The sequence below is a fragment of the Olea europaea genome, chromosome 14 (assembly GCF_002742605.1).
Source record: "Olea europaea var. sylvestris chromosome 14, O_europaea_v1, whole genome shotgun sequence".
NCBI lineage: Eukaryota > Viridiplantae > Streptophyta > Magnoliopsida > Lamiales > Oleaceae > Olea > Olea europaea.
This window is the reverse complement of record NC_036250.1, coordinates 5,179,538-5,204,020: the sequence shown is the minus strand read 5'-3', so window position 1 is coordinate 5,204,020 and position 24,483 is coordinate 5,179,538. Positions and strand designations below refer to the sequence as shown.

Genomic DNA, 24,483 nt, shown 5'->3' with positions numbered 1-24,483 from the left:
GCTATGGTCTTTTTTACAAGTTAATTTATAGAAAATTATAGCCCAGGAAATTTTCAAGATTTGGGTTAGGACTCGGTCCATCTCAATTACCCTATTCTACAAATTAAAATCCCAGTAGAAACTTGGCACTCTGAAATCGAACTAAAATCGTGTGATTTTGTAGTACATTTCTTTCATACCCTACAGACTCAAGTCTTCTGCTGGCAAGGTTTGCTCTCTACATATACACGTGTATGTGTGTACATATGTTGATATTGTCGATGTGTTTGAATTGTTTATATGTTTATGAATTGTTTAAATTTCCTAAAACAGTGACAAAATTCTGAATGTATTATTATGAAAAAACCCATAATCATGTTGATTTTTGCACCATGTCAATATATTGTGTTTTCCTTTCTAGACTCAGAATTTTGATCAGATTTTGGCAGCACGTTGAAGTATTCAGCTCAAATTTTTTTTAATGTTTTATTCTTATTTTGTGTTTCTGATAATGATATTTCACAAACTTATTATATAGATTTTGTGTAATTTATGCATCAACACTTGCATTTTAGTCTTTTTAGAGATGAAATCATGAAACTAAAGAAAATTGTTATCTAAGATGGTTAGGTTCACGTGTGAATGTAATTAAAATTGTACTTGTTGACAAGGTCGGTCTTGAGACCAGGTGGTTGAGGGCTGCCCTCAGGCCCAAAATTCGGGGGACCTCATATTTTTATTTATTTATTTAGTATTATTATTATTATTATTATTTTTAACAATGGCAGCCCGAGGCCAAGAACAGCCCAAAACCCCCAACCTCAAGCTCAAGCCCATAATCGATTATCTATTTACCCAAAATTCCCAAATCCCAAATTGAAATCGTCTCCGTCTCTCTCGCTCGATTTCTCCTTGCAGTTCCGGACTTCCATTTTCAGAATCCCAGATTTCCTCTTCTTGGCTTGGCTAGTTGGCTTCGCTCAGTTCGCTGGAGCCTGGAGTCCCACTGGCCACTTTCTCAGACTCCCAGTGAGTTCAAACACCGAGTGGCGTCCTGCCTCCAATGCCCACAGGCCAAAGCGTGATTTTTCAAGCGCTCTTTGTACCTGGGCTTCATCTGAGATCTGACATATCGCTTCTGACTTCTGTCGAGTGGCTGGGCATTTTTGTTGTCGAACGAGTGAGTTCGAGTTCCCTTCCCCAGTGAGTTCAACACTTTTACCATTTACATTTAGGCATTTACTTATTATAATTTTGATGGCCTGATTTTAATTGATAAATGGTCTTTTTTATTCTATGTGGGCCGTGGGTGTATACTCTAATTGGAGAGAGGCTTGTGACTCGTCGTCTCGTCCATTATGAAGGATTTTTCTTCTTGTTTTGAAGTTTTCTTGAATTTCAGAGATGTTCTTGGAAAGAGTTGGGAAAGGAAAGGGAAATTAGGAATGGAATGGCTGACAAATGTTGATTGTTAAACTTTGAAGAGGGTGTTTCGCAAATTGAAATGGGCGAGTAGTTCAGGTGTTGGAATTTGTAGCGAAATGTCCGGTGGAGTTAGAAATATTGTTGTAGAGGATTTAGCTCAGTTGGTAGAGCTCCGCTTCTGCAATTGGGTCGTTATATATATAAGAGATTCAGCGGCTGGGGTGCGAAAAAAAACTGAGAAGGGAAGAGGAGGGTATATAAGGAATATCACTATGCGTAACATAACAATGGAGAGAGTCAAAGTACCTATAAGGTTTAGTAGAGGTGCAAACGACACCCTGATGAGAAATTTGATCCTGAAGCCTTACCAAAAGTTCAAGGGGTTTCTGTAGTTGATGTGGTTAGTGTGGATTCGAGAAAAGCTCCCTTGCTACTGGGGATAGAAGGTGCCCCATTTGAGGATATTTGCATGAAAAATGTTAGTATACAGGGTTTATCCCCTTCTATAAGTTGGAACTGTAAGTTTATCTCGGGTTTTAGTGAAGGAGTGTAATATGAAATTAATGAACATAATTATTTAAATTTTGTTTCCAAGAATTCCAGAAGAAAAATAAAAATTTTCTGTATGTATTTTATAGATAATATACTGTATACATAGTGTAAGGTTTACTTTCTTGAAAATGCACAGACATGAGAGAGGTTTTTGTATGTATTATCTAGATAATAAAAATTTTATGTATGTTGTTTTAGTGTTAGTTTTTTAAGTTAGCAGTGGGTCGAATAATACACCGTTGAATTTTTCATTTATGTTGCTTTCGCCGGGGCCGGGGGGCCTAATTTACATACTTTGCCTCAGGCCCCGACAATCATAGGACCGGCACTGCTTGTTGATTTTTTGTTTTGTATTTGTTGATTGTGAATTATCCAAAAGAAAGATGAGAACAGAATTTTGAATTTAATGATGTTATGACTAGCTGACTTTCTACCGAACAGACTATTTATTTATGCTGTCTGTCCCCTTTTTCCTGTTTGCAGGATCAAATTTAGCAACCCCTATTCATCAATCTGACTAAATCATGGATGGTGGAAAATTGTTAGAGCTTGGTGTGCCACATGATGTAGTTGAGCCATTGTTAGTTGCATCTGACTCTTCTACTTTAGAAAAAGCGCTAGTGCGTCTCATTGAAATTTCTAGAACTCCTGATGGCCGGTCAGACCTCGCTTCCAAGAATGCCTTGGTGCCAACCCTTACGCTATGTCAATCCCTATGTTCCCCTCCTTTGCGTCACTTTCTTTTGTTGTCCCAAAAGCTGCTCAGAAACCTGTGTGCAGGAGAAATAGATAATCAGAACTTATTTATTGAACAAACTGGTGTTGGAATTGTTTCAAGTATCTTTAATGCTGTAGTTCTAGCTTCTGGTTCTGACTATGAGATTATTCGTTTGAGTCTGCAACTTTTGGGAAATGTCTCGTTGGCTGGGGAAGAACATCAGCTTGCTGTTTGGCAACATTTCTTTCCGCTTGAGTTTTTGGAAATTGCTAAAGTTCGAAGCAAAGAAACATGTGATCCTTTGTGCATGGTTATCTATACATGTTGTGAAGGTAATAATGAACGAATGATCGAACTGTTTACGGATCAAGGGCTACAATTAGTGGTGGAAATTATACGGACCGCAACATTAGGTATACATTGTTAATATAACACATATGTTTATGCATTAGTATGCCACAGCACAAAACATCATTTGTTTTGAAACAAACTTTTAATTCCATTGATATGCTTTGGTCTTAGCAGATGGATTTAAGGAAGATTGGCTGAAGTTGCTTCTCTCAACAATTTGCCTGGACAAGTCTTACTTCGCACCAATTTTCTCTAAATTATTCCTGGTTAGTTCAGCCGAGAACTTTGATAGTGATATATCCACCGGTAACCACTTCGGAGGAGAGCATGCATTTTTGTTGAGTGTTCTTTCTGAAATCTTGAATGAGCGAATCATGGATGTTACAGTGTCCAATGATTTTGCTTTGTCTGTTCTTGGAATATTTAGAAAGGTTGTTGGGGTTGTTGACTTTGTTGAAACACCAAAGTCTGGTCTTCCTACAGCCTTAGCTGAGGTTGATGTTCTAGGATACTCCCTGACCATTTTGAGAGATGTCTGTGCCTGTGGCGGTGTTAAAGGGTCTAATGAGGATGTCTCTGGGGATCTTGTGGATGTGTTAGTGTCTTCTGGGCTTATTGAATTGCTTTTAAGCTTGCTTCGGGACCTAGAACCTCCATTAATAATTAGGAAAACAATGAGACAGAGTGAGAACCAAGAAGCAACAATGTCTAGCTTATCCAAGCGTTGCCCTTACAAAGGTTTTAGGAGAGATGTTGTGGCCATTATTGGAAATTGCAGCTACCGCAGGAAACATGTTCAGAGTAAAATAAGAGAGCAGGATGGGATCCTTCTGTTACTACAACAGTGTGTCTCCGATGAAGATAATCCATTCTTGAGGGAGTGGGGAATTTGGTCGGTAAGAAATATATTGGAAGGGAATAGAGAAAACCAGCAAGTTGTTGCCAATTTGGAACTTCAAGGATCTGTAGATGTGCCTGAAATTGCTCAACTAGGTCTCCGAGTAGAAGTGGATCCTGAAACACGACGTGCAAAGCTTGTAAATGTGTGATGGTGGTGCTGACTGCTGAATGTGATCGACGACCAAATTAAGGAGAAAAACAGCAACAGACTCAAGAGGCATGAACCTGAAAGATTTTCCGCATTGCCAGGGGTCTGATGGAGAAATTAGGTTTAATGTAAGTTCCATGAGATTAAAGCTATTTACAAGGTCATATAAGTGCTTAAATAAACAATACATTGTGTTATAATTTTCATCAATTTTACTGGTAATGTGTGGGGTGTCATGACAAACTTGTTTTGAATTATTATTAACACATTTTGAATTATAATTCTCTGTTGCGTATTGTATGATGACGAGATATGTCATATAATTTCACGATGCCAATGATATGTTTTATAATCATAAGGTACAAAGATATGATGATGGTATGGCAACTCATTGATATTATGATGGTAATGACAAGTATTATATGATATTACAAGTACTCTACAGTGCTTCTGATCTTTATGATAATCATGATTTGATCAGATCAATAATGCCGTAGATTATAATCTCACAATGATGATAATGTTAATGTGACATTATGGGAGTGTGGGATGACTCTGGTGTTGATTTATGATGATTTCGGAGCTATTAACCAGTATTATGGTTATCTTGCAGCTGGAAATAATGGGCTAATGCCTGCGTGATTGGATACTTATGAAAACAATTTAGTTAATTAGATCTTCAAGGTTTAAATACAATTTGAAGTTATCCAATAATTGTTTGATGATAGCTTTTTGAGTATAAATTTGGTCACGGCATATGAAAATATATTTTTATGAGATCAAGGTTTCAAAATGAATTACAATATTGAGAAGCATGGGTTGGCTGCATCTGTTTACGGAATTTTTACTTAAAAGTGTTTATGAAAAGAATGAGCATGACATGACATTTACGAGTTCCATATAATGCATGAGTGCATAATCTTTAATTCTTGTGTTTGTAGCTCATATGGTTCTCAAATTGTATAGCTATTTTGCAAGTTGGATTGGAGCTCCGGAAACTCTCAAGATTTAGATGCACATGGCTGTCGCCTTATATGAATATTACAGTCTCGCTGCAGTGCCTGAATTTTTTTGACAGATGGGGTGACTGCTTCTCACAATGGTGGTGCGCTACTTATTTTTTGGACTTTTTTGTTCACGCAAGACCCATGGCATGTGAGAGGATGTCAACCATTTGGGTAAAGTAGCAAAATTCTTGAATACTAACAGGGGAGGGAACTTCAGTTAAATATACTTTTTATTATTTTTATTTACTGAGAATGATTTTTCAACAACGTTTCAAGTCTATTCTTGTATGCTATTTGTTGATGACATATAGAAGCTGGGAAAGATCAATGCGAGAGCATATTCTTCTATTTTTTTTATTTAATTTAGTATTGTAGTCCCTGTCTTGAACATGTTGAAAAGGTCGAGGTCAAGGCCAACCCCCCAAAATGCTATTGCTGTGAGGGTAGTTGAGTTGAAAATGGAGGCCTACAAATTTAGTAGTAAAGACGAAAGCATGTCATTTCAAAACTAAACCACATCGAAGGTGGAGTTAGGTGATGTTTTATGAGCCATCTTCAATAGCTTATTTGTTTGGTATTTGTTCATTCATTTATGACTTGTGGGGGTATGATAAACCCTCTGCCATGAAGTCCTTTTTGGATGTCAAACTATGTTTTTTTGGGGATCTATATGTTCCTTGGTTACCTCTAATTTAGTAAAAACGGGATTCGTAAAAAATGGATTAATTATTGATTTAGAGAGGGGTGTTGAACTAGATATATGTATTTCAGTATTTGAATGGTGTGCCAACTCTTGTAGATGTTTTGAAGATTGATTCTTGATTTTTATTTTTATTTTTTCAACGTCCCCCGTTACGAATGAAAATAGTAGAATAACTGATTAATTCTAATCAATTAAATAATTCAATTTCGAAAGAAATAATGGAAATTAAAATAAAATATTGAGAAGTTGAAACATTTTAGTTTGGATGCTTAAATTTTTTTGTTTTTGTTTTTGAGTTTTAGATTCGAGAATTGATTTTGCTTCGATTCTCATTCACGAGGAAATTTTAAGCAGCGGGGAAGTTAAATACTTGCCACGATTGTATAAGCTTTCAACAATTACTCCACATTGATACTTTTATTGTGAACTAGAACTAATCGGTAAATCCAATTCGATTACATCATTGCATAGTTATATATATAAAATTCTTATCAATCATGCTATATTTACATTATTCTTGACATCATGGTTGACACTGCGATGCATGTTTGGAGCCTTTTTTTTTTTCTTCGCCCAACACTTTTTGAATCCCCACTCAATTTCAACCAAGATGTAACTCACGAAATGTATGCTTACAATAATTCAATTCTTATTGATCCTCAAATCTATCTTACCCGAGGGCCGTAGTCCCTATCCAAAAGTGCTTTGGTATTCCTTAATTTTTATTTCATTATATTTCATTTTTCTCTCTTATATTTTCAAACACATTTTTTCATAAAATAATATTAAACGTAAATTAAAATTTTTTTCTTCTTTTTCAACCATTCATTTTTCATAAAAACACTATTCTACCAATTTTTATTTTTACAAAATGAGAGCCAAACGGGAGCAAAGAAATACTAAAATACTATCAATTATCTCAACGGAAGGATTGTTATTAAAAATCTATTATTTAATTAGTCCTCGCATGGTAGGGCAGTTCTCATTCAGTTTAGAGACAATCGTAAGATCTTACATGTCACTGTTAATTGCTACCGTATACCAAACAACAATATGTTACACTTAAAACCTAATTATGTGTTTAAAAAAAAAAAAAATTGTGTGAAATACTATTTTTGTCAACGAACAATTTAGAACAGTTAATCCTCAGTTTATCATATTCAACCCTAACTTTCAACCAATTTCAGAAATTAAGTCACAATTAATCTTCAAACCTAACCCTATCCCAGTTTCAGAAATTAACTCACAATTACTAGCTTATATTAAATATAAAACATAAGAAGCCAAGAAAGGATTTTTCCGTCCGCTTGTAACACCAAAAGGCCAACAAATTTTGGGGCGTTTTATGAAGACAGTCCCAACAAACCACTATGTATTTCGATTTCTTTCAAGAGAAATTACACTCGTAAATATATATGATACATAAAGAACACATCTTTTCTCTATTGTTATTTTTTTAGTAACTTCATATCCTCTGACTGATGTTTATGCTACTTTTTCTTTGCCACCTTTCCTTGTAATTAACTCTTCTTTCCTTTCAAAACCGGGCCAAGCATTTGATCCTTGATTCCTCCGGTGTTGCGTATTTATACTAATAACAGAGTAATGTAAGATCTCTGCCTTTCTTTTTTTTTTCTTATCTTAATCATTTTCCATTTACTAAATAATTTTCTTGATTTGCCTTGGATGTTGACTGCTGTTTTGTCAGCGAGTTGTTCATGTAAGTTACGTGTTCTCAAGATAATTGTACAATTTGTGTTGTATGGGCTGCTTTTTGTTGATTATATTAATTTACTCATTTTGCGAATTTCTATATTTTTCATGATTTAATGCCCATTTGAGGAATATATATATGTTATGTTTTTTTATGGAAGCGTAGCTATTGATTTCTCATTGCATCTAAATTTGTTTGGTTAGGTTTAAAGTATTCCATTGATGGGTGATTTTGATTATTTGGATAATGATCTGTTAAGATTACATTTGTTTTTTAGTATAGTAATGTCAATAATGTACTGGTTTAATGATTATGAAAATAAAGAGAATGAAAGAGCTCTCTCCCATTTTTTTATTTTTTTATTTATTTTTTCCATGTCTAAGTATCAAGCGTGTAAGATTCTCAAATAAGTCAGACCTCAAAATAGATGCCGATTTCTTGAATTTTAGTATTCATATACAGTTTGAGAACTGAAAATAGCTGTATTTTGACTTATCCTGTTATTTTGGTTTCACTGCAGAATGGCTGCAACTGTATTTCACCAAGCACTTGCTACGCTTCAATCCAATTGTTACCTTGGTGTTTCGGGTCTCAGTCAGGAAAATGGGAATGCTTCATTTAGGTTGATATCGAAAGGTGTTAAGCTAGATATCAATCTGTTGGGAAGACGAACTTACTGCTCTAGGAAGAGAACTTTTAGCATTATTGAGGCCTCAACTTCTCAGACTACAATTTTCGGTTCTGTTTCTTCTCCATCAAATGGAGCAACAAGTGACTCGGGAAAAAAATCAAGTATATTTTTCTCTGTTAGATTTTATTTTTAGGAGAATCAAATTATAGTGCTGTGCTTTTCATTGTTGTTGGAGAAGATGAAGGCCTTTTTTCATAACATTTCTTAAGGTCCTCTTGTCTATTTTTTATTCCAGGTGAAGCTGCATTGATCTTGATTAGGCATGGTGAATCCATGTGGAATGAGAAGAACTTGTTCACAGGTTGTGTAGATGTGCCACTAACCAAGAAGGGTGTAGAAGAGGCTATCGAAGCTGGCAAAAGAATCAGCAGCATTCCTGTTGATATAATCTATACATCTGCTTTGATTCGTGCGCAGATGACTGCCATGCTTGTCATGACTGAACACCGTCGCAAGAAGGTAAATTGCCTGTGGAGTTTGTTGAAAATAATTTAAGTAAATTAGTTTGTCCCCTCTAAGATCTTAAACTTTTAGATGAGAGCAAAGAAACAAGTTTAAGTCTCATGGCCAATAGTTTATAAAATTGTGCTTGAGTCAGTCCTTTCATAAAAAGGTGTATCGAGTCTGCAGTGGCACATCTAGAACAATTTATATAAATTCGTTTGTTCCCCTCATGGACGAGGAGCTTTTGTACCTCTTTTTCAGTGAGATTTCACATCATGTAATCTTCATCAGTAACTGATGAGATTCTGTGCTAAGTATTTAAGGAGAATTGAGTGCTCGGGATAACTAGACTTTTTTAACAACCTAGGCCTCGCTTCCAAACCGTTATATCGTACATACTTTCCACTTTGGGCCTCTGCCTTCTTACCCAATTGGTACTAGGATTCAACTTAAGTCTCTCTTAAGGGAGGTCAAGTGTTCGAATCTTGAGGAACGCAAATGAAAGTCGTGAGCTGTAAGAGGGCAGAGATCCTTCCAAAGAGGACAGTACGTATGATATAATCGCTTGGGCATGATCTGGGTCTTTATAAAAAAAACACACCATCTTAATTTAGCTACTTGGGGCAGGGAAGATTTAAAAATCCTTTTTCGGACTCAAGGAAATTTTTCAGGTTTTTATGGTTATGAATAAATTTATAGGTTTTGACTCCTTGAGGTTCTTTTAGACTAATTTATGTCTATGCAGGTTCCTATTATTTTGCACAATGAAAGTGAGCAAGCGAAAGCATGGAGTCAAATTTTCAGTGAAGATACCCATAAACAGTGCATTCCAGTTGTAACAGCTTGGCAACTAAATGAAAGAATGTAATTATATCATTTTGGCAATTTTTTTATCTTGATTTATGATGGTTGGCCACATTATAAGATTTTAACCAAATATTGCTTCTCTACAGGTATGGGGAATTACAAGGTCTCAATAAACAGGAAACTGCTGAAAGATATGGGAAGGAGCAAGTTCATGAATGGCGACGCAGTTATGATACACCTCCACCAAACGGCGAGAGCTTGGAAACGTGCGCTGAGAGAGCTGTTGCGTACTTTACGGATCATGTAAGAGCAACAAATTCATCCTCTCATATATGTGATTATTTGCTTAGTTCTATCCGCTTATTCATGGTCCTCACTTAATATTTAATGATCAAGATTGAGCCCCAACTTCTATGTGGGAAAAATGTAATGATTGCTGCGCACGGGAATTCACTGAGGTCAATCATCATGTATTTGGACGAACTGACTTCGCAAGAGGTAGGGATTTGAACTTGCTGAATGTTTCTGCCATTTTCTTCCACTTATAACTGAACGGTTTGTGTCTTTCCTTTTGTTAGGTTATTAGCTTGGAGTTATCGACTGGGATACCGATGCTTTACATTTTTAAAGAGGGAAAATTTATTCGAAGAGGCAGCCCTGTGGCGCCAAATGAAGCAGGCGTTTATGCTTACACTAAGGTGTGTGGGTTTTTCCGAGACCACCATCTGAAAGGAATCCGTTAAAAGATTTTTTGGCTTATATCTATCTTATGTTGACCTAGACAAACAAATAAACCTACTACAATTTCAGTGCATCCTGTATCAATTTTTGCAATTTACTATCCCTTTTTCTATTCAATTCATATTTGCAGAGGTTGGCTCAATACAGGCAAAGGTTGGACGAGAAGTTTCAATCTTAGATTGGAGGTATGAGAAAATTTACGGGTCTTCTACACTTGAACTCTTTAGCCTCAACTCCAAGGCTGTCCTCTCCTTTGCTGCTGCTTGCCTTCCGTTTGGTTTCTACTAACTCCTCCCTATTCAAAGTCTAAAAGAAATGCATTTGCAGACACTCTAGTCCTGGTTTTTGTACCTCCTGTATGTCCTGATATAGCTTAGTTGTTTCACTTGCACCTTTTAAAAGTTTTACTATAGAAATACTTGAATTCTGTATTGTAATATAGAGTTGAAACGACTCTTGATTAATGATAAGAGAAGTACGTGTCATGGATGCCGAAATGCCCTTGTAATGGCTTTTTCGTCTGTGAATTTGGATTTTGAAATGCAGTTTTCTTCGGCAAGACGATGCACAATTATATGAGAAATGGGAGTAATATGATGTTATTTTGAGTGAATGTTTATGATTTTTGACAAGAATCTCAATGCTGCGTGAATCTTTTGTTGTTCAAATCTATAAATGATGCGTCTGTTTCAGGGATATGCACGTGAATTGGCGGTATCGTATAATTGAAGAGACCACTGGTTTAGAATATAAGTCAAGCTTAAACAATCTAAAATTCTTTCAGAGTCCAGAACAGAAGCCAAATTTGAAACTTCATGAATATGCTTTATTCAAGAACTTCCCATTATAAGGAGCACCAGACCATGTCAACAGAAGATCAGTAAAACCAAGCAGTTATTGAACTGCAGAAGTCCAATTACATTGGCTACAAGACACATTTCTTGTCCAGAAAAAGTAGAAACCAAAGAATACGATGATAGTGCCAGCAGTCCTAGTCGAACAGTCAAAATTATCGCTAAACAAAAATTATTACACAGTTAGGAACCGTATGGAATTACCTCACTTCTGTTTCGAAGGTAGAGATTCATTTGCCAATGTGTCATCTCCATTATCCTTAGGAGACGATGATTTGTCTGCTTTTTCTTCAGGCGCATCGGATTCTGGCTCTGAATTAGTGGGATCTAAACTGGGGGCAGCAGGAAGTGATGTTGCTGCCAGATTATTATCAGTTGTCCAAAACGAAGGAATTTTTTTATCATCCTCCTTCATCCTCTCAGCATACTTGTTGATGTCAAAACCCATATCATCTTTTCCGCCAAATGCAGACTCCACCACTTCCATGTCGAACAAATTATCCATGATGCTCATTGTATTAGCGTTGTCCGAGTAAACAAACTTGACTTTGGCAACAGTTTTAGGCTCTAGGAAAGGTTTCGCAACCTGGTCGACCAGGAGCATGTTTGATTAGGCTTAAAAGTTTTACTTGGATAAAAAAGTTGTTTAAAAGTAACTTATACATTTTAACAGCTTAGCCAAACGTGATTGTTGAAACAAATCATTATAACAGGGTTTCAAATAAAACATAATGGATGTGAATGAAATTTATAATAGTGTCACAATGTACTGGAATGGAAGATGTGTGTAAGAACGATAAGAAGTATAAGGGAAAATACCGTCCAAAATGGTTCGAATATCTTCGGTGGATCATATAGAATTGCAACTCCAAGTCTCTCGGGATAATGTTCTTGGAGGACGTGAGCTGTTTCCCGTGTTACCTTTATTGATATATTCGACATACTGAAACCATGAAAATCAATCAACCAGACCATCTGCTCCTGGTCTTGAGGAAGATTTAGAATTGCATTCTCCATGCAATAAACCAAATACTTAATTTGGCCTTTTGTTGATTTTGTGTTCTGCATTGATATAAAACTTGAAAATTTTGAGTAAAAATACAGGACAGACATTTTTGCCAAGCTTAATATTTTAGTTGTAAGTAAACAATTAAAGTTTGTTGGAAATAAGTGAGTTACTTATAAGAACTATCATATGTTTTGTGAATAGGAGGAATTATCGGATTTGACCTGGCACCTAGGCCTCATGACCAGAACTGGCCTTCCGTGCTTATCTTTATAACTCGCCCTGTAAATTTTTCCAGTTTCTGCCTCCTTTTCAACATCGCCCTTCATCACAAATTAAGACGCATTAACCAGAGAACATATTTAGAGTCTTCTGACAACAATGAACAGTCATAAACTCGAAAAATCAACCAGTTATTCATAAATAATCTACAGTGGGAAAGAGAAAGTCTCGAAAATACTAGTACTAAGAGGAGTGCATGAACAGAACAACTCAGAAAAACATATAAGAACTTCCGAAACGAATGCTAACAATGCATAGACCGTCAAAAACTTGAAAAGGCCTACTACAGAAAAATGAAGATCGGAAGAAAAGCATTCCAGTTAGAGTATTTGGATAAGTAGACATTACCCAGCGAATTTCTTCAGGTTTGTATTCCATTCTCCACTTTAGGGTCGCTTTAAGCATTTTAACTGCCTTATTAACATTCCAGTTTCGTCCCCTTAAGTATCTTGAAATGGATGCATCGGAACAATAAAGAGCCAATTTACCAGACTGTGGCCCAATTAACCTTTTCACCTCGTTAATCTGAAAACAAAAATAGGTTCATCAGCACTAAATAATAATGTTTTTCAACGATGGTTTACGAGGGACTGAAAATACCTTTCCCTGCTGCACTTCTGGTTCCAAAGAATTGTCACTGAAATTTGGAGCTGTTTTATTCGACTCAGAACTCATAATTCTCAATGCTTTGGTAGGAATTATTCTCCCGAGTAATTAAGATTCTCTCTGGAAAAAGAGTAAGATAAGTTAGAGAAACAAACCAAAGAACGTAGAATCAAACCCACAGATAGACCTTGTACTACAGTAAAGAAATGGGGTTGACATGAAGTTTCCGGCCTATGGTGCAATCATATTACTCTTTTTTCTTTTGCAATAAACATGCCAATGTGGATAACCGCACTGGTATATTCCTAATAGTTTCAGTGAAAGTAGCAATGCCAATTAATGAAAATTATCCATATTTTCTCCATGTTTTCCTTTCGTTTTACTGAAAGTAATTTAGTCCAGGGCTCATTGCCTTCAATACCATAGGAATCTCAATTTCTCAAGTCCTTCAATTATTTTCCTCGTGATTCAACTTGAACTGATATCATAATCTATTAAATTATACAAAAATAAATAAATATTTCCTACACCTCTGCCACGAGAAAAACTAGAAAAGCTGAATGAATGGCCATCATATTCTTCTTGTAAATTGTTGAATTAACAAATTTAAGTCTGGGAATATTTTTATTGTGTTCTTTTATGTATCGTAACTTTGATCCATGGAAGATCCATTGAAGAACATCTCCAGTTTATGCAATTCAGATAAATAGTACAGTGACGGGATTCCCAGTACATACATTACATTTTCTCAACATTGTCATTTATAATTGTTCAGGCTCCAAGCGAAGTAAATAAAAAAGAAACGAATTTATCAAGAAAACGAACACCACCACCCCCGATTTAGTATTGTTGAAGCGACATAAATTTACCAAAGCTGAATATATTCAGAAGATTCAACAAGAAAACGCTAAATGTCAGCTTCAAGAATTCAATTCAAAAATCTAGAAGAAAACAATAAAGTCAACCAAGAACCCAAAATCGGCACTTCAAGAAATGATCAATATCAACCAATTCAACTAAAGCACAGTTAGTTTTCATTTTAATTACAAACTCCACAAAATCCAAAAAAGCAAGCATAAAAAGAAATAATCCTCTTCGAAAAATAGGCACCAGTAAATAATGGATAAACAGAAAAAACTGCAAACTTATAATAATGAAAATCAAGATAATAGATGTTTAACTTTTCAACAATAGAAAAAATACCTGTTTCTTGAGTTGCGCGAGCTCTAGAATAAGAATCAAGGATCTGTACTATTGGTGAAATAGAGAAATGGGAAATTATGGTCAACAAAGACAATGGTGTGCTTGAATTAATTAGAGGGAGAAGAGTTTTTAGCATTGGTTTTGACGGATGTATTGACCATAATACAAAATTATATTGTTTTATATTCTTAATGGCGCATACCATGTGGGAAATTCTGCAGATTCTGACATTGTCCTGGTTAGCTTCCTGCAAAACTGGACAAAAGGTTTTTATTAAATAATAAATTTTTTGGACGGCATCCGTCATGTTTGGTAAAAATTAAATCAAAATCAATAATTAATTTTGATCACATATTCTACGAAACCTACATTTCATTCATTTTTATCAAAATTTATTAATAATTTGATTTTAATCCAGATTACGGGGCAAGTTATAATCTAAAAAAGAATACAATTTTTAGACTCCAACTGGTAAATTTACTATAACAGTAGGGGTACAGGATTTTATGAGATCGACAATATGCCCCTTGCGGGATTAAAATCAAAATTTTAGAATTTTAATAGAAGTTGATGAAATATATAACTAAAAAATTGTGAAACCCATAAAATATGTTATTAAAATTAATTATTTACATTGACCTAAATTTTAATTTGTGAAAATTACAGGAAACCCTACTATAAAAATCTACATTTCAAACATCAAGTCACTTTTACTTATTATAAATCAAAAATATTATCATAAATCAATATTTTCAAACCCTAAAATTATTTTTTTCTCCCATCTCCTCTCCATTCTCGACACCATTGGACTCTCTTCCTCAAATCACGATCGTTGCCAAGTTGTCACGTAGGGATGTCAATCCGGCTCTTCAGCTCGAGCCGCCCGTTGCTCGACCCGCAAAAAGCCCGAGCCGGCTCAACTCGAGGCTCGATAGACCCGAACCAATGGGTTTTACCCGAGTCGGCTCGTGAGCCCTTATTATAATAATAATAATAATAATAATAATAATAATAATAATAATAATAAAATTATGGCAGTAAAATGCTGCCTTAGAGGAAAAAAGGGGTAGAAAAATGGGCTGCCCAACTCGGCTCGAAAAGGCCCGAGCCGAAATGGTCGAGCCTAAAATTTTTGGGCGAACGTTTGCTCGGCCCGGCTCGGGCCCGAAAAAAGCTGGACAATTTTAACTGAGCCGAGCTCGAGCCTCAAGTTTCGGCTCGCCAGCCGACTCAGCTCGGCTCGTTGACAATCCTAGGTGACGAGTGAAGCAATAGTGAAGACGACGTGTCGCATCGCACGATGTGAATGTTGCAGGGCGACTTTGTCCCTATCACTACTGCTGGTCGACTGGATTGTTAATTTGAGGTATGAATGCGCGGTGTTGGTTACCCATTCGTGAGAGGTGGAAGATTTGGCAAAGGCTGTGTATGGTAATGGTGGTGACGATGTTGGATTGGTAGGTTGGGAGACACAGCTATTGCTCGTTAGAGAAATCTGGTGTTGGTGTTGGTGTTGGAGTTGACAGCTGTAGGTAGTAGTATACAGATTCAAATTCGACTGCAATTGGTGGTGTGATGTGATTGTTTTTTATGATTGCGGTGGTTGTGCAGTGATTTTGGGTGGTGGCGGCGTTGTTAGGCTATGTTGGTGTGGTTATGGTGCCGTGGGGGTGTCTGTGGTGTGGGGGTGTTGCTATTGGGTGATGGTGTGGAGGGTGTGTGGCGGTGATGTGTCAATTTTGTTTGAGACAGTGGCGCTGTTGTAGGGTGGTGATTTTGGCGATGACGATGGCGTTGGTGATGTTGGAGGCAGTGGTTGTTTGGTGGTGGTCACAGATTAATTGGTTGATTGTTACCATTGAATTGGTTAATATGTGACCAATAAGAAAGATAAATTGTGATAAAAAATAATGTGCGATCTAAAAAATTAATAATTTGAAATTGTTTAATAAGTTGTAATACATAATATTTGTGATATGTGGCCTCTAAATAAATTGTGAAGTATAAATTTTTGATTGGCAACGGACGAATAAATTGTGACCTACAAAAGTTTGGAATTATGATCGTAAAATAATTTGTGACATTAAAAAATTTTGATTTGTGACTGAAGAATAATATGTGACTAATTAAATTGTGAATCTATGATCAAATTGTATAGATCCGTGATCTTAATATATTTAATTAATTAAATTATAAATAAAATTTAATGAATATCTTATTTTTGAATTTTGAAACTTATATTCTTACTTTTAAAATGTGTCATAGTTATCCTCTTAGTTATAAAATTCTCTTCTAATTTTCACCAAACATGGGCTATATTACATCAAGATTAGATAAGATTAAATAGTTAATCATCATTTTACAGCATTAAAGAACATTTCACTTGATAATCTTTATTTTATCAATTTATTTTTTCTGAAAATAATATATTTAAAGTTGCTGACGCTTTCTCTTTACTTAAACCAAACTCCACCTCGCCCAATAATTTTTTGTAATGTATATAAAATTATTATCATTCTAAATAGACATAATCTCTTGAATAATATTAATCAGTAGGCTATGTCATTATTGTAATTTATAATTCAAGACGTGATAGCATTCATTTCATTGAATCTATTGATAGATTAAGTAAACCGTAATTTTCTCATTATCAACATTATTACCCTTATAGCGGTTTTACTTTATACCATTTATAAGACAATAAGCATATTGGGGTCACGTAAAGTTACATTTTTAGTTTTTACTAACGAAAGTCAGCTTTTGAAACTTTTTTTTTTGGGTCGGTGACAGTTGAATTTATAATTATAGCACATGCTATTGCAAAGCCATTGTTCAATTATATATGCATTTACAAAGGCGTATATAACTTCTATTGAAATCATATACACACACAGAACGACCATTCTGGCATACGAATCCTGTACAAAATTTTGCCCATTGCATGACCCATTCGGCAACATTTTATCTCATTCGCAAGGATCATATTGGCTGTTTAAGAAATCGAATAACAGCCATTTAGCCTATTAACTAAAGTTGTAGTTGAACACATCGAGAATATGTCTATGCTAACTTTTTACACAGCGAGAGCTCCACCTCTCAGCACTCCGAGTACCATGCCAAGTTCCGCATTTATACTTCCATAAGAAGGCAGACATGCCCATGCATAGTATAAAACATTTATCCATGCCATGAAGAAAATGGTGCCTAAACCATTGTTCAACTTCGATGAATCAACTTTTAAGCAGCAACCCACCTCGAAGATGATTGATTACATCAGATTTGAGACCGTAATTTGCAAGAACAATGCAGTATAACTGGTGAAGATCCTGGCAAAGTTGAGTCTAAATTCTAGCACAGGAAGTATTAAGAAATTCTTACCTCTATATCCAGTGATGAAGGCTTCGGATATGAGAAAGATCATCCAGAAAGTAGCACTTGGAAAAAAAAATTAGCTCAGTCTTACCGCATTGCAAATACTGGATGAGCAAACTGGATGCCACTATCTCGTAAATTCTTTTCCCAGTAGGAGGCAGCCTTATCCTTTCCGACATAACCAGATCATGAGATCAGAATGGGAGAAAAATTGTACAATCCCACAAGGCGGAAGGGGTCTTGCAGACAATAACATGCCAGCTGCTATAAGTCTTGTTTTCCCAAGATACCTGCGGTGTTTTGCTTCTTTTGAATGCCGTATTGCCAGGCATCTCGAGATCTATTACTAGATTGATCAAAATCATCCAAGCCATTCTCTGTTCCTGGCCTCAAGTGTCGATAACTACCATTCCTAGAACTTGAAGATGTATTTGACTTCTCATCATCTTCTGACGGTGTTCCTGACTTGGATTCCATGTGTGACTCATATGATCTATATCTTGGTCCAGATCTGAAGCCCCTAGTATTAGAACTCTTGGGAGGTAAGAGACCATAAGTAGAAGACTCCGGCACAAAGAAATCTTTAGGTAGAGAATCCATGTCCATGTAACACTTCCGTGCTTTGGCATCAGCAATTAATGCAGCCCAATCATCAGACTGTATCAGCGCACTGGCATTTCCCATGACCTGTCAGTAATCAGAAGGAAAAATAATTAGGCATTCCACTCATAATTGCACATGCATTAACACACACATAAATTTACTTTACGAAATAAAGCATACCCAAAGAGCTCTTTTTGCTCGAGTAAGAGCAACATTCATTCTCCGAATGTCTGCGACAAACCCAACCCCATGGCTAGAAGCTCGAACGCAAGACATAATAATGACATCACGTTCTTGGCCTTGGAAAGCATCCACTGTATTAATATAGATGTCTTTCCCTTCCTCCGAATATAAAATATCCTTGAACTCCCGTTGTAGGCATTTTAGTTGCAGCTTGTATGGAGTGATTATACCCACAGATACTTTTCCCACTCCTGATAATTTTATTGTTTTCTGAAGGTGCTCATATAGACGAAGACAAAACTGTGCTTCTTGTGTATTCTGAAAAGAGACAGATCCACCCCGATGAGATTCTCGACCGTGTGTGATATCATAGAAGATATAAGGCTTCAGTAAAGAATCTTTGTAATATTTCTCATCTGGAAGATTGGCAACACTTTCACTATCTGTAAGCCGTCCTTGATAGAAATGCCTAGAAGGAAAATCCCTAATTTGTGGGTGCATCCTATATTGAACAGATAACAACATTGTTGGACAGCCTGCTTGCTGGAACCTCTCAAAAAGACTTCGACTATAAAGCAAGGTTCCAGCTGCCTTACTGATGACAGTAGCAGGAAGCTGCTGAGGATCCCCCACAAGAACACAACGTGCTGCACCAAGAGAAAGGGGGGGCAGTACAGCAACTTCACTAGCTTGAGCCGCTTCATCAATCACAACCATGTCAAAACCATGAGTTAGACGAGAGAACAACTTGCGTCCACTGCTTGAAACAGTAGTGAAAACAATCTCAGCTTCATTGGCAAAACTTGCCTCCAGACTAGCACGGGCTTCCTCTAAGTTGAAGTTGCTACCACCACGAAACCTGCTTTCCAGAATAAGCAACCTGGACATTTCCACTAATATCTTGTCTCTGTTCTCAACCACTGCAGCAAGGTTTTGTAGCAAATTATCTCGGTTTTGGTCCCTTGCAATTAGAACATCCGGATCAACACCAACTGATCCTTGTGCACGACCAGTGACAGCAGCGACATTGAGTTCTTTTTGTAGGCAAGAGATCTGCTGAGATAACTGAGTTTCACGAACTCTCAAATTGTGCATCCATCCATAAACTTCATCACGGCTCTTCATCAAAAGCTGTTCGGTTCTTCGTTCCACAGAAACTGACTGGGCAGCACGTGTCTGGGAATCCACCCCAACTCGAGCCACATCAGGCCGATAAACTTTCATCTCGCCATCAATAAAACCACGATCCAGAACACGTGAAAGCAGCTCATCAGTCGCAGCATTCGAGGGAGCACAGACAAGCATCCTAGGTTTTGGGCAAAGCTTTGGAAGTGTGCGAAATAGATTCTGATTCATGCTTTGAAGAACTTCATCAATGGATCCAATGGCTACAGTATCAGAGTTGTTCTCAGTCACCTGCTTATAGCTTTCAGGTGCCAGTTTCTTTAACAATGCAGTATAGTAATGCTGATACTGTACAAGATGGATCACATTTAGCATTCCCCACACTGTATGAGTCTTACCAGTTCCGGGAGGCCCCTGAACTAAAGTAAAAGGCCATGGATCTTGCTTCTTTGTCACGCCATTAGACGTACCAGCTGCTGTATGCATTGCAGCCCACTGAATAGCTCCTAGCTGGGGTCCATTAAAGCTCCTACGCAGGTGTTCAACAAAGTTTGGCGTAAAGCATTCCGGCATCGCAGGTGGCTGCTCTTCATATTTAGGGAAGAGATCTCGACTAGGCTGAAGAATTGCATTTTGCATCTGCAAGAGAACATTAATTGGAAATAATAAAAATATTATATAACTGACTCATCATTTAGAACTAAAAAAAGGAATTTCAAATAATACCTGCAAATTAAGACGGCGAAAAGCATGCAGAGCAACATATTCTCTCTGTGTGGTCGCAAGAGAACCAAGCACAGTCAGATACCAGATGCCCCCTGGTTGGAGTTTCTGCACAATATGATCATCGTCGATTTTGCTGAAACAATTAATGTAAAACAAAACCATCATCAAAATAAGCCAGAAATTGCAGTCAAGATATAATGTGATTTTTTTATTCCTAATATTGTTTTAGTGTGGAGCAATTAGAACAATGTTACTTCTTGTGTCAAAGCAGGTGTACGTATATAAAAAACAGATCTTTTCCTCATTTTTAAAATTATGTTTCATTTCCAAGTTTCTGTGAAGCATGCTTCATTTTCCAAGTTCTCAACTCATAAGACTTCACAATTTTACCCCTAATTTTGACGAATTTTGTCTTCGTCAAATAAGGGTCCATTTGGTCTTTTCTCCCAACCAGGTCCATCTTCTTACATGGTTTAATCTTCACATGTTATCACTTATCACCCAAACCGTAAATTGTCATCCAGTCAACATCATCCAAATGGACCAAAATCTACTCTTCCGCAGACCCCGATATTCAATTGGACATTAAAAATTACCCATCTGTTTCGCCCTAATTCAGGTTATTTTCTCTTGCTTTTTTTCTTGTTTGTTTCCGTCATTGGTAGTTAGTGTCACTATTTCTTCATTTCGATTTTGAAATGAACCAAAAATAAAGAAAAGGAGATGCCAAGCTGTCAGTGTCTGACACACTCCAGCTCTGGAAGCATGTAGGTTCTTTTAAAATGAAACCAATCCCAAGCAGAAATGAATAACAAAAAATGGGGATAGTCTCAGGACAAAAGGACTATACGACTATATGTATAACTCACCTGTTGGAATCATATGAATCCCCAACATAAAAATGAAGGATTGCCCCAGGATGTTCGCGTGTATCAATAGGTATGTGCCGCCTCACCGTGCCAGCAACGCGCCCGTTAACGTCAAGACTATCCTCATCTTGAAGTACTGATGAACTGTTCCTCTTAAAATTGACTGCATCAGAATAATCAAGGCAAGATTTGGAATATAAGGTTTTTCCAATTGATGAATCAGAGACAGATATCAAAAGGCAAAATATTTGACATATGTACAGACCTGATCCTGGCTTAGGCGATGAAAGAACAGCAACATCACCTTCCTTGAAAGTCCATCTGAATTCGTGTGGTGAAAGAAGTATCACATCAAACCACCCTGAGAAAACCAAAAGCAGAAAAAGGAAAATAAGAATAAGACAAAAATTCCTTGTTGAGCCACAAGCCCCAGTATGAATATTAGATATTAAGCCAAAACCAAAAAATGTTCTAGTACCAGATGAGTATTTATCTCAGTGGTGGCCAAGATAAAAAAAGACATAGGAGATAGAAAAGGAAAGAAAAATGTTCTAGTAACGAACTCGTGAACATCCAAATAACAGAATTCCATAACACAGTATCGTCATTTCAGGGCACCTTAAGAGTAGATTTGTGATTAGCTTAGTCAAAATGCCAGCTAAAAATAGACTGCTGTTAATTCAACTAGCAAAATCTCAGGCGTCAAGCCCAACATACAAAGCAAATGGATTTCAGTAATTACTTTTTTGTCCATATACCAACATACCAAAATTCAGTGTCCAGACAAGTTGAGAGAGTGAAATTAAGGCAAAATCGTAATACCTCTTTCCCGTCTTTCAATACTTTTTATGCTGACCCTAACATGACCCGAAAATGTTTCAGTCGACTCCTCCCAAGTACTGTAAAGCTGTGCCCGGCATTCTTCAAAGAGCAAAGGTTCAAATACTCTGACATAGTCTTCCACTGATTCAAAGCTACCAGGAACACGTTGAAGCTCCTCCTCCTCTGTTGAAGAATCCAAAATAAACGCTAATAAATAATTCTGGCCCTTAATAATAAATAAAAAAAACACTAAATGCTTATATAGACATCACCAGAGCACACATATCCAGATCATATGGTCAAAAGATTTCACAAAACAGCAATTACTGCATAGGTCCTGTTAACACAATTGCCAAGAACTCATTTCGAAGTTCTAGTAAGTTAATTCTAACTTTAGAAAAGCTACAATAAAACCACTCATATAATGTGCGCTTAGATTCAAGTGATAGTTGTGACTTGTTAGTTTTCTATATAAATGAGCATTGAATTCTGTGAAAATGATAGACAGAAAGTCAAATATACTCAGATAAGTAGACTAAATATAAATGAATTGCTCATTCAGGAAGATAGAAAGCCTTTCATTTCAAAAGCTTTTAAAACAATTGAATACCCACCCAATAGAGCTTTGTGATACCCTCCATTATGTGTGGGCCTGAGTATCACAAAGATCACCACTCACTCAATAGAAAGTATCATCAAAAAGGAAAACGACAAAACTCATTTGCATCTGCAATTCAATGCAATGGGATGGAGAACATTTTTTAGAAAACAATACAGAGGATGGAAGCTATTAAAATGAAGTATAGTCTGTGACATGAAGACAGCACTATAAGGAAATCAATTAATACATTCAAAACCAGGACATAAATCAAAACCACCAAGCTGATCCAAATAAACGTAAAGGTGAAAATTTGAAAAGAAAGGTTTTCTACTTAATTCAAAGTTCAAACTAAGTAGTTCCCTACATTAAGTGACTTCAACGGCGGTATAACTTTTGCTGTCACAATTGCAAACATACAGAAGTGATTTGACATTAGTATTCTGAAAAATATACATATTTGTATAGAAGCGACGTAACAGATGTTTTAAGTGGCACTGTTATTAAAAGGTAATCAATCTATGGCAAATTGGCCAAACAGATTGTCATGCCTACAACCTCCCAACCAATTCTTAAATTGGGCTCCGAACAAACCGCAAACTAAAAGTTAACTGTTACAACATTTGAAAAGAGGTTAGAATTATCTTTTTACCATCTCAGACATCATGAGACCTTAATTGAATTGTCAAACTGAACAAGCAGAAGAATGTATAGTTACAGCAACTGGGAAAAATAAATGATCCACCGCGACAGGCAAAAGGAATTTAAATATAAGAAATTTTAAAAAACTTGGGTACCTGGATGATGCCAAAACTTCTCATTTGTCACCTCGCGTAGAAGGCGTTCCACTGACGTATCTTGATACTGAGAACTTACTGCAGATTGTTTCTTGGTAGGCAATTTCTTTGATGCCAATTTCGAATTACTAGCACTCTGACCGCTTACAGCTAGCTTCCTACCAGGTAGCTGAGAATTCTTAAGTTGCCTTGTATCAGAGGGAAGCTTCCATGAACTCTGCTTAGAAATGTCATCCGTTTGCCCCTCTACAACGGTATCAATTGAATTATTCAACCTCCTAGAACGTCCTAGATGTCCTAAATTACTATCACCATTACTTTCAGATTTAGAATCATTAGCCTCCAGATAAGTGTTTCCTTCGTTGTTTGATAAATCAGCCTGTTTCAAGTCCTTGGTTGTAGGCTGAAATTGTTTGTCCCCACATTCAGCGGATAGTGGTACAGGACGACCTTCTTTCACAGTCCGAGTTACGACAGGTGCTGGAATCTGCCTTCTAGGGGTTGATGCCTTCAAAGTACCGGCTTGCTTAACATCTTCTAAATTGAGAAACATGGTCTGCCTACTGCGCTTCTTTCCTAGCATCACTACCTTCTGCTCATCAAACTTAGAACGCTTTCCAAGATTATTAGCACACTTCAATGCATTATTTGCTTCAATTCCCCTGATTTCTCTTTGTTTTAGCACCAGAGTATCTTCCTGGCCATTCATAAATACATCAACTTTCCTATCATTAGTTTCTGGATCCAGTCCTGATGAAAGGCTAATACTTTCATTCTTAACATCACCAGAATTAATAGAGGCATTCTCTGCACCAACATCCAGGTCATTATTTGCCATCGTCTCAACCAAAACTTTCTCCTGTAAATCTTTACCATTACCAGAAATTGATTCTTCATCAACACCACCACTCCTGTAAGCATCAGCAGAACCCTCTGCATCAGACCATTCCCCTTCCTCCTTCTCAACAGCTTGAGCACCTGCAGAAGCTGACTCCAGCTTTGTAGAAACCTTTATATCCTTGTCATGATTTGGTTCAGACGTTAAGGCAAAATTCAAAGGTGTGTCCCCATCACTCCTTTCAGTAGAGAGATCGGATCCCTGAGGATTTTTAGACCGAACAAAAGGCTGGAAACCCGACACAGAAGCAGCATGGGAGAAAGCATGGTTATTTAAAATCCCTTTAGGACCAGCTGATGCCACAAAAAAGTCAGGTGTGGCAGTACTTGATGAAGGAACAGCTCTCTGAGGCTGGAAGC

The 24,483-nt window shown here is 36.7% G+C and overlaps 4 protein-coding genes across 9 annotated transcripts; 2 read left to right on the top strand and 2 right to left on the bottom strand.

Annotated features, from left to right (window-relative positions):
- Positions 1 to 786: 786 nt before the first annotated feature.
- LOC111408886 (ataxin-10) lies at positions 787 to 5,442 on the top strand. Of its 3 annotated transcripts, XR_002705377.1 has the most exons (4): positions 789 to 1,182; positions 2,440 to 3,087; positions 3,200 to 4,201; positions 5,040 to 5,442. XR_002705377.1 is itself a non-coding variant. In XM_023038713.1 (3 exons), exons 2-3 carry the CDS (start codon positions 2,481 to 2,483, stop codon positions 4,072 to 4,074), a joined length of 1,482 nt encoding a protein of 493 aa, XP_022894481.1. In that variant the 5' UTR covers positions 787 to 1,159; positions 2,440 to 2,480; the 3' UTR covers positions 4,075 to 4,428. The 3 variants fall into 3 exon arrangements, 2 of the variants coding, with proteins under 2 accessions (XP_022894481.1, XP_022894480.1); XM_023038713.1 differs by lacking the exon at positions 5,040 to 5,442 and having other exon boundaries at positions 787 to 1,159; positions 3,200 to 4,428; XM_023038712.1 differs by lacking the exon at positions 5,040 to 5,442 and having other exon boundaries at positions 3,200 to 4,428.
- Positions 5,443 to 6,958: 1,516 nt separating this feature from the next.
- LOC111408884 (2,3-bisphosphoglycerate-dependent phosphoglycerate mutase-like) lies at positions 6,959 to 10,793 on the top strand. 3 transcript variants are annotated; one of them, XM_023038707.1, is made up of 9 exons: positions 6,959 to 7,390; positions 7,492 to 7,503; positions 8,018 to 8,289; positions 8,424 to 8,647; positions 9,378 to 9,496; positions 9,586 to 9,742; positions 9,836 to 9,937; positions 10,018 to 10,137; positions 10,311 to 10,793. In XM_023038707.1, the coding sequence occupies exons 3-9, from the start codon at positions 8,019 to 8,021 to the stop codon at positions 10,356 to 10,358; spliced, it is 1,041 nt and encodes a 346-aa protein (XP_022894475.1). In that variant the 5' UTR covers positions 6,959 to 7,390; positions 7,492 to 7,503; position 8,018; the 3' UTR covers positions 10,359 to 10,793. The 3 variants fall into 3 exon arrangements, with proteins under 3 accessions (XP_022894475.1, XP_022894476.1, XP_022894474.1); XM_023038708.1 differs by lacking the exon at positions 7,492 to 7,503 and having other exon boundaries at positions 6,959 to 7,155; XM_023038706.1 differs by lacking the exon at positions 7,492 to 7,503 and having other exon boundaries at positions 6,960 to 7,390.
- A 189-nt stretch (positions 10,794 to 10,982) lies between these two features.
- On the bottom strand, positions 10,983 to 14,351 carry LOC111408885 (phosphatidylinositol transfer protein 3). 2 transcript variants are annotated; one of them, XM_023038711.1, is made up of 7 exons: positions 14,334 to 14,351; positions 14,132 to 14,174; positions 12,923 to 13,048; positions 12,671 to 12,847; positions 12,265 to 12,363; positions 11,854 to 12,096; positions 10,983 to 11,620 (listed from the first exon to the last, which is right to left on the bottom strand). In XM_023038711.1, exons 3-7 carry the CDS (start codon positions 12,995 to 12,997, stop codon positions 11,240 to 11,242), a joined length of 975 nt encoding a protein of 324 aa, XP_022894479.1. In that variant the 5' UTR covers positions 12,998 to 13,048; positions 14,132 to 14,174; positions 14,334 to 14,351; the 3' UTR covers positions 10,983 to 11,239. The 2 variants fall into 2 exon arrangements, with proteins under 2 accessions (XP_022894479.1, XP_022894477.1); XM_023038709.1 differs by lacking the exon at positions 14,334 to 14,351 and having other exon boundaries at positions 14,132 to 14,322.
- A 2,595-nt stretch (positions 14,352 to 16,946) lies between these two features.
- On the bottom strand, positions 16,947 to 24,381 carry LOC111408883 (uncharacterized ATP-dependent helicase C29A10.10c-like). Its single transcript, XM_023038705.1, has 8 exons — positions 23,227 to 24,381; positions 21,832 to 22,014; positions 21,275 to 21,370; positions 21,010 to 21,172; positions 20,141 to 20,273; positions 18,287 to 20,053; positions 17,510 to 18,190; positions 16,947 to 17,384 (listed from the first exon to the last, which is right to left on the bottom strand). Exons 1-7 carry the CDS (start codon positions 24,062 to 24,064, stop codon positions 17,768 to 17,770), a joined length of 3,603 nt encoding a protein of 1,200 aa, XP_022894473.1. The 5' UTR covers positions 24,065 to 24,381; the 3' UTR covers positions 16,947 to 17,384; positions 17,510 to 17,767.
- Positions 24,382 to 24,483: the final 102 nt, after the last annotated feature.

What these genes read in the sequence shown, in the direction of transcription:
- LOC111408883 (XM_023038705.1), bottom strand. Translation starts at nt 24,064, where the DNA reads ATGGCAAATAATGACCTGGATGTTGGTGCAGAGAATGCCTCTATTAAT. An exon ending in TTCGCCGTCTTAATTTGCAG is followed by an intron (nt 20,054 to 20,140) that starts GTATTATTTGAA and finishes GTTCTCTTGCAG; the next exon opens with ATGCAAAATGCAATTCTTCA. An exon ending in GAGCAAAAAGAGCTCTTTGG is followed by an intron (nt 18,191 to 18,286) that starts GTATGCTTTATT and finishes GATTACTGACAG; the next exon opens with GTCATGGGAAATGCCAGTGC.
- LOC111408884 (XM_023038708.1), top strand. Translation starts at nt 8,019, where the DNA reads ATGGCTGCAACTGTATTTCACCAAGCACTTGCTACGCTTCAATCCAAT. An exon ending in TTGCGTACTTTACGGATCAT is followed by an intron (nt 9,743 to 9,835) that starts GTAAGAGCAACA and finishes TTAATGATCAAG; the next exon opens with ATTGAGCCCCAACTTCTATG. An exon ending in GCGTTTATGCTTACACTAAG is followed by an intron (nt 10,138 to 10,310) that starts GTGTGTGGGTTT and finishes TCATATTTGCAG; the next exon opens with AGGTTGGCTCAATACAGGCA.
- LOC111408885 (XM_023038711.1), bottom strand. Translation starts at nt 12,997, where the DNA reads ATGAGTTCTGAGTCGAATAAAACAGCTCCAAATTTCAGTGACAATTCT. An exon ending in CAGAAGTGCAGCAGGGAAAG is followed by an intron (nt 12,848 to 12,922) that starts GTATTTTCAGTC and finishes TTTTGTTTTCAG; the next exon opens with ATTAACGAGGTGAAAAGGTT. An exon ending in TATTCGAACCATTTTGGACG is followed by an intron (nt 11,621 to 11,853) that starts GTATTTTCCCTT and finishes CTGGTCGACCAG; the next exon opens with GTTGCGAAACCTTTCCTAGA.
- LOC111408886 (XM_023038713.1), top strand. Translation starts at nt 2,481, where the DNA reads ATGGATGGTGGAAAATTGTTAGAGCTTGGTGTGCCACATGATGTAGTT. An exon ending in TATACGGACCGCAACATTAG is followed by an intron (nt 3,088 to 3,199) that starts GTATACATTGTT and finishes TGGTCTTAGCAG; the next exon opens with ATGGATTTAAGGAAGATTGG.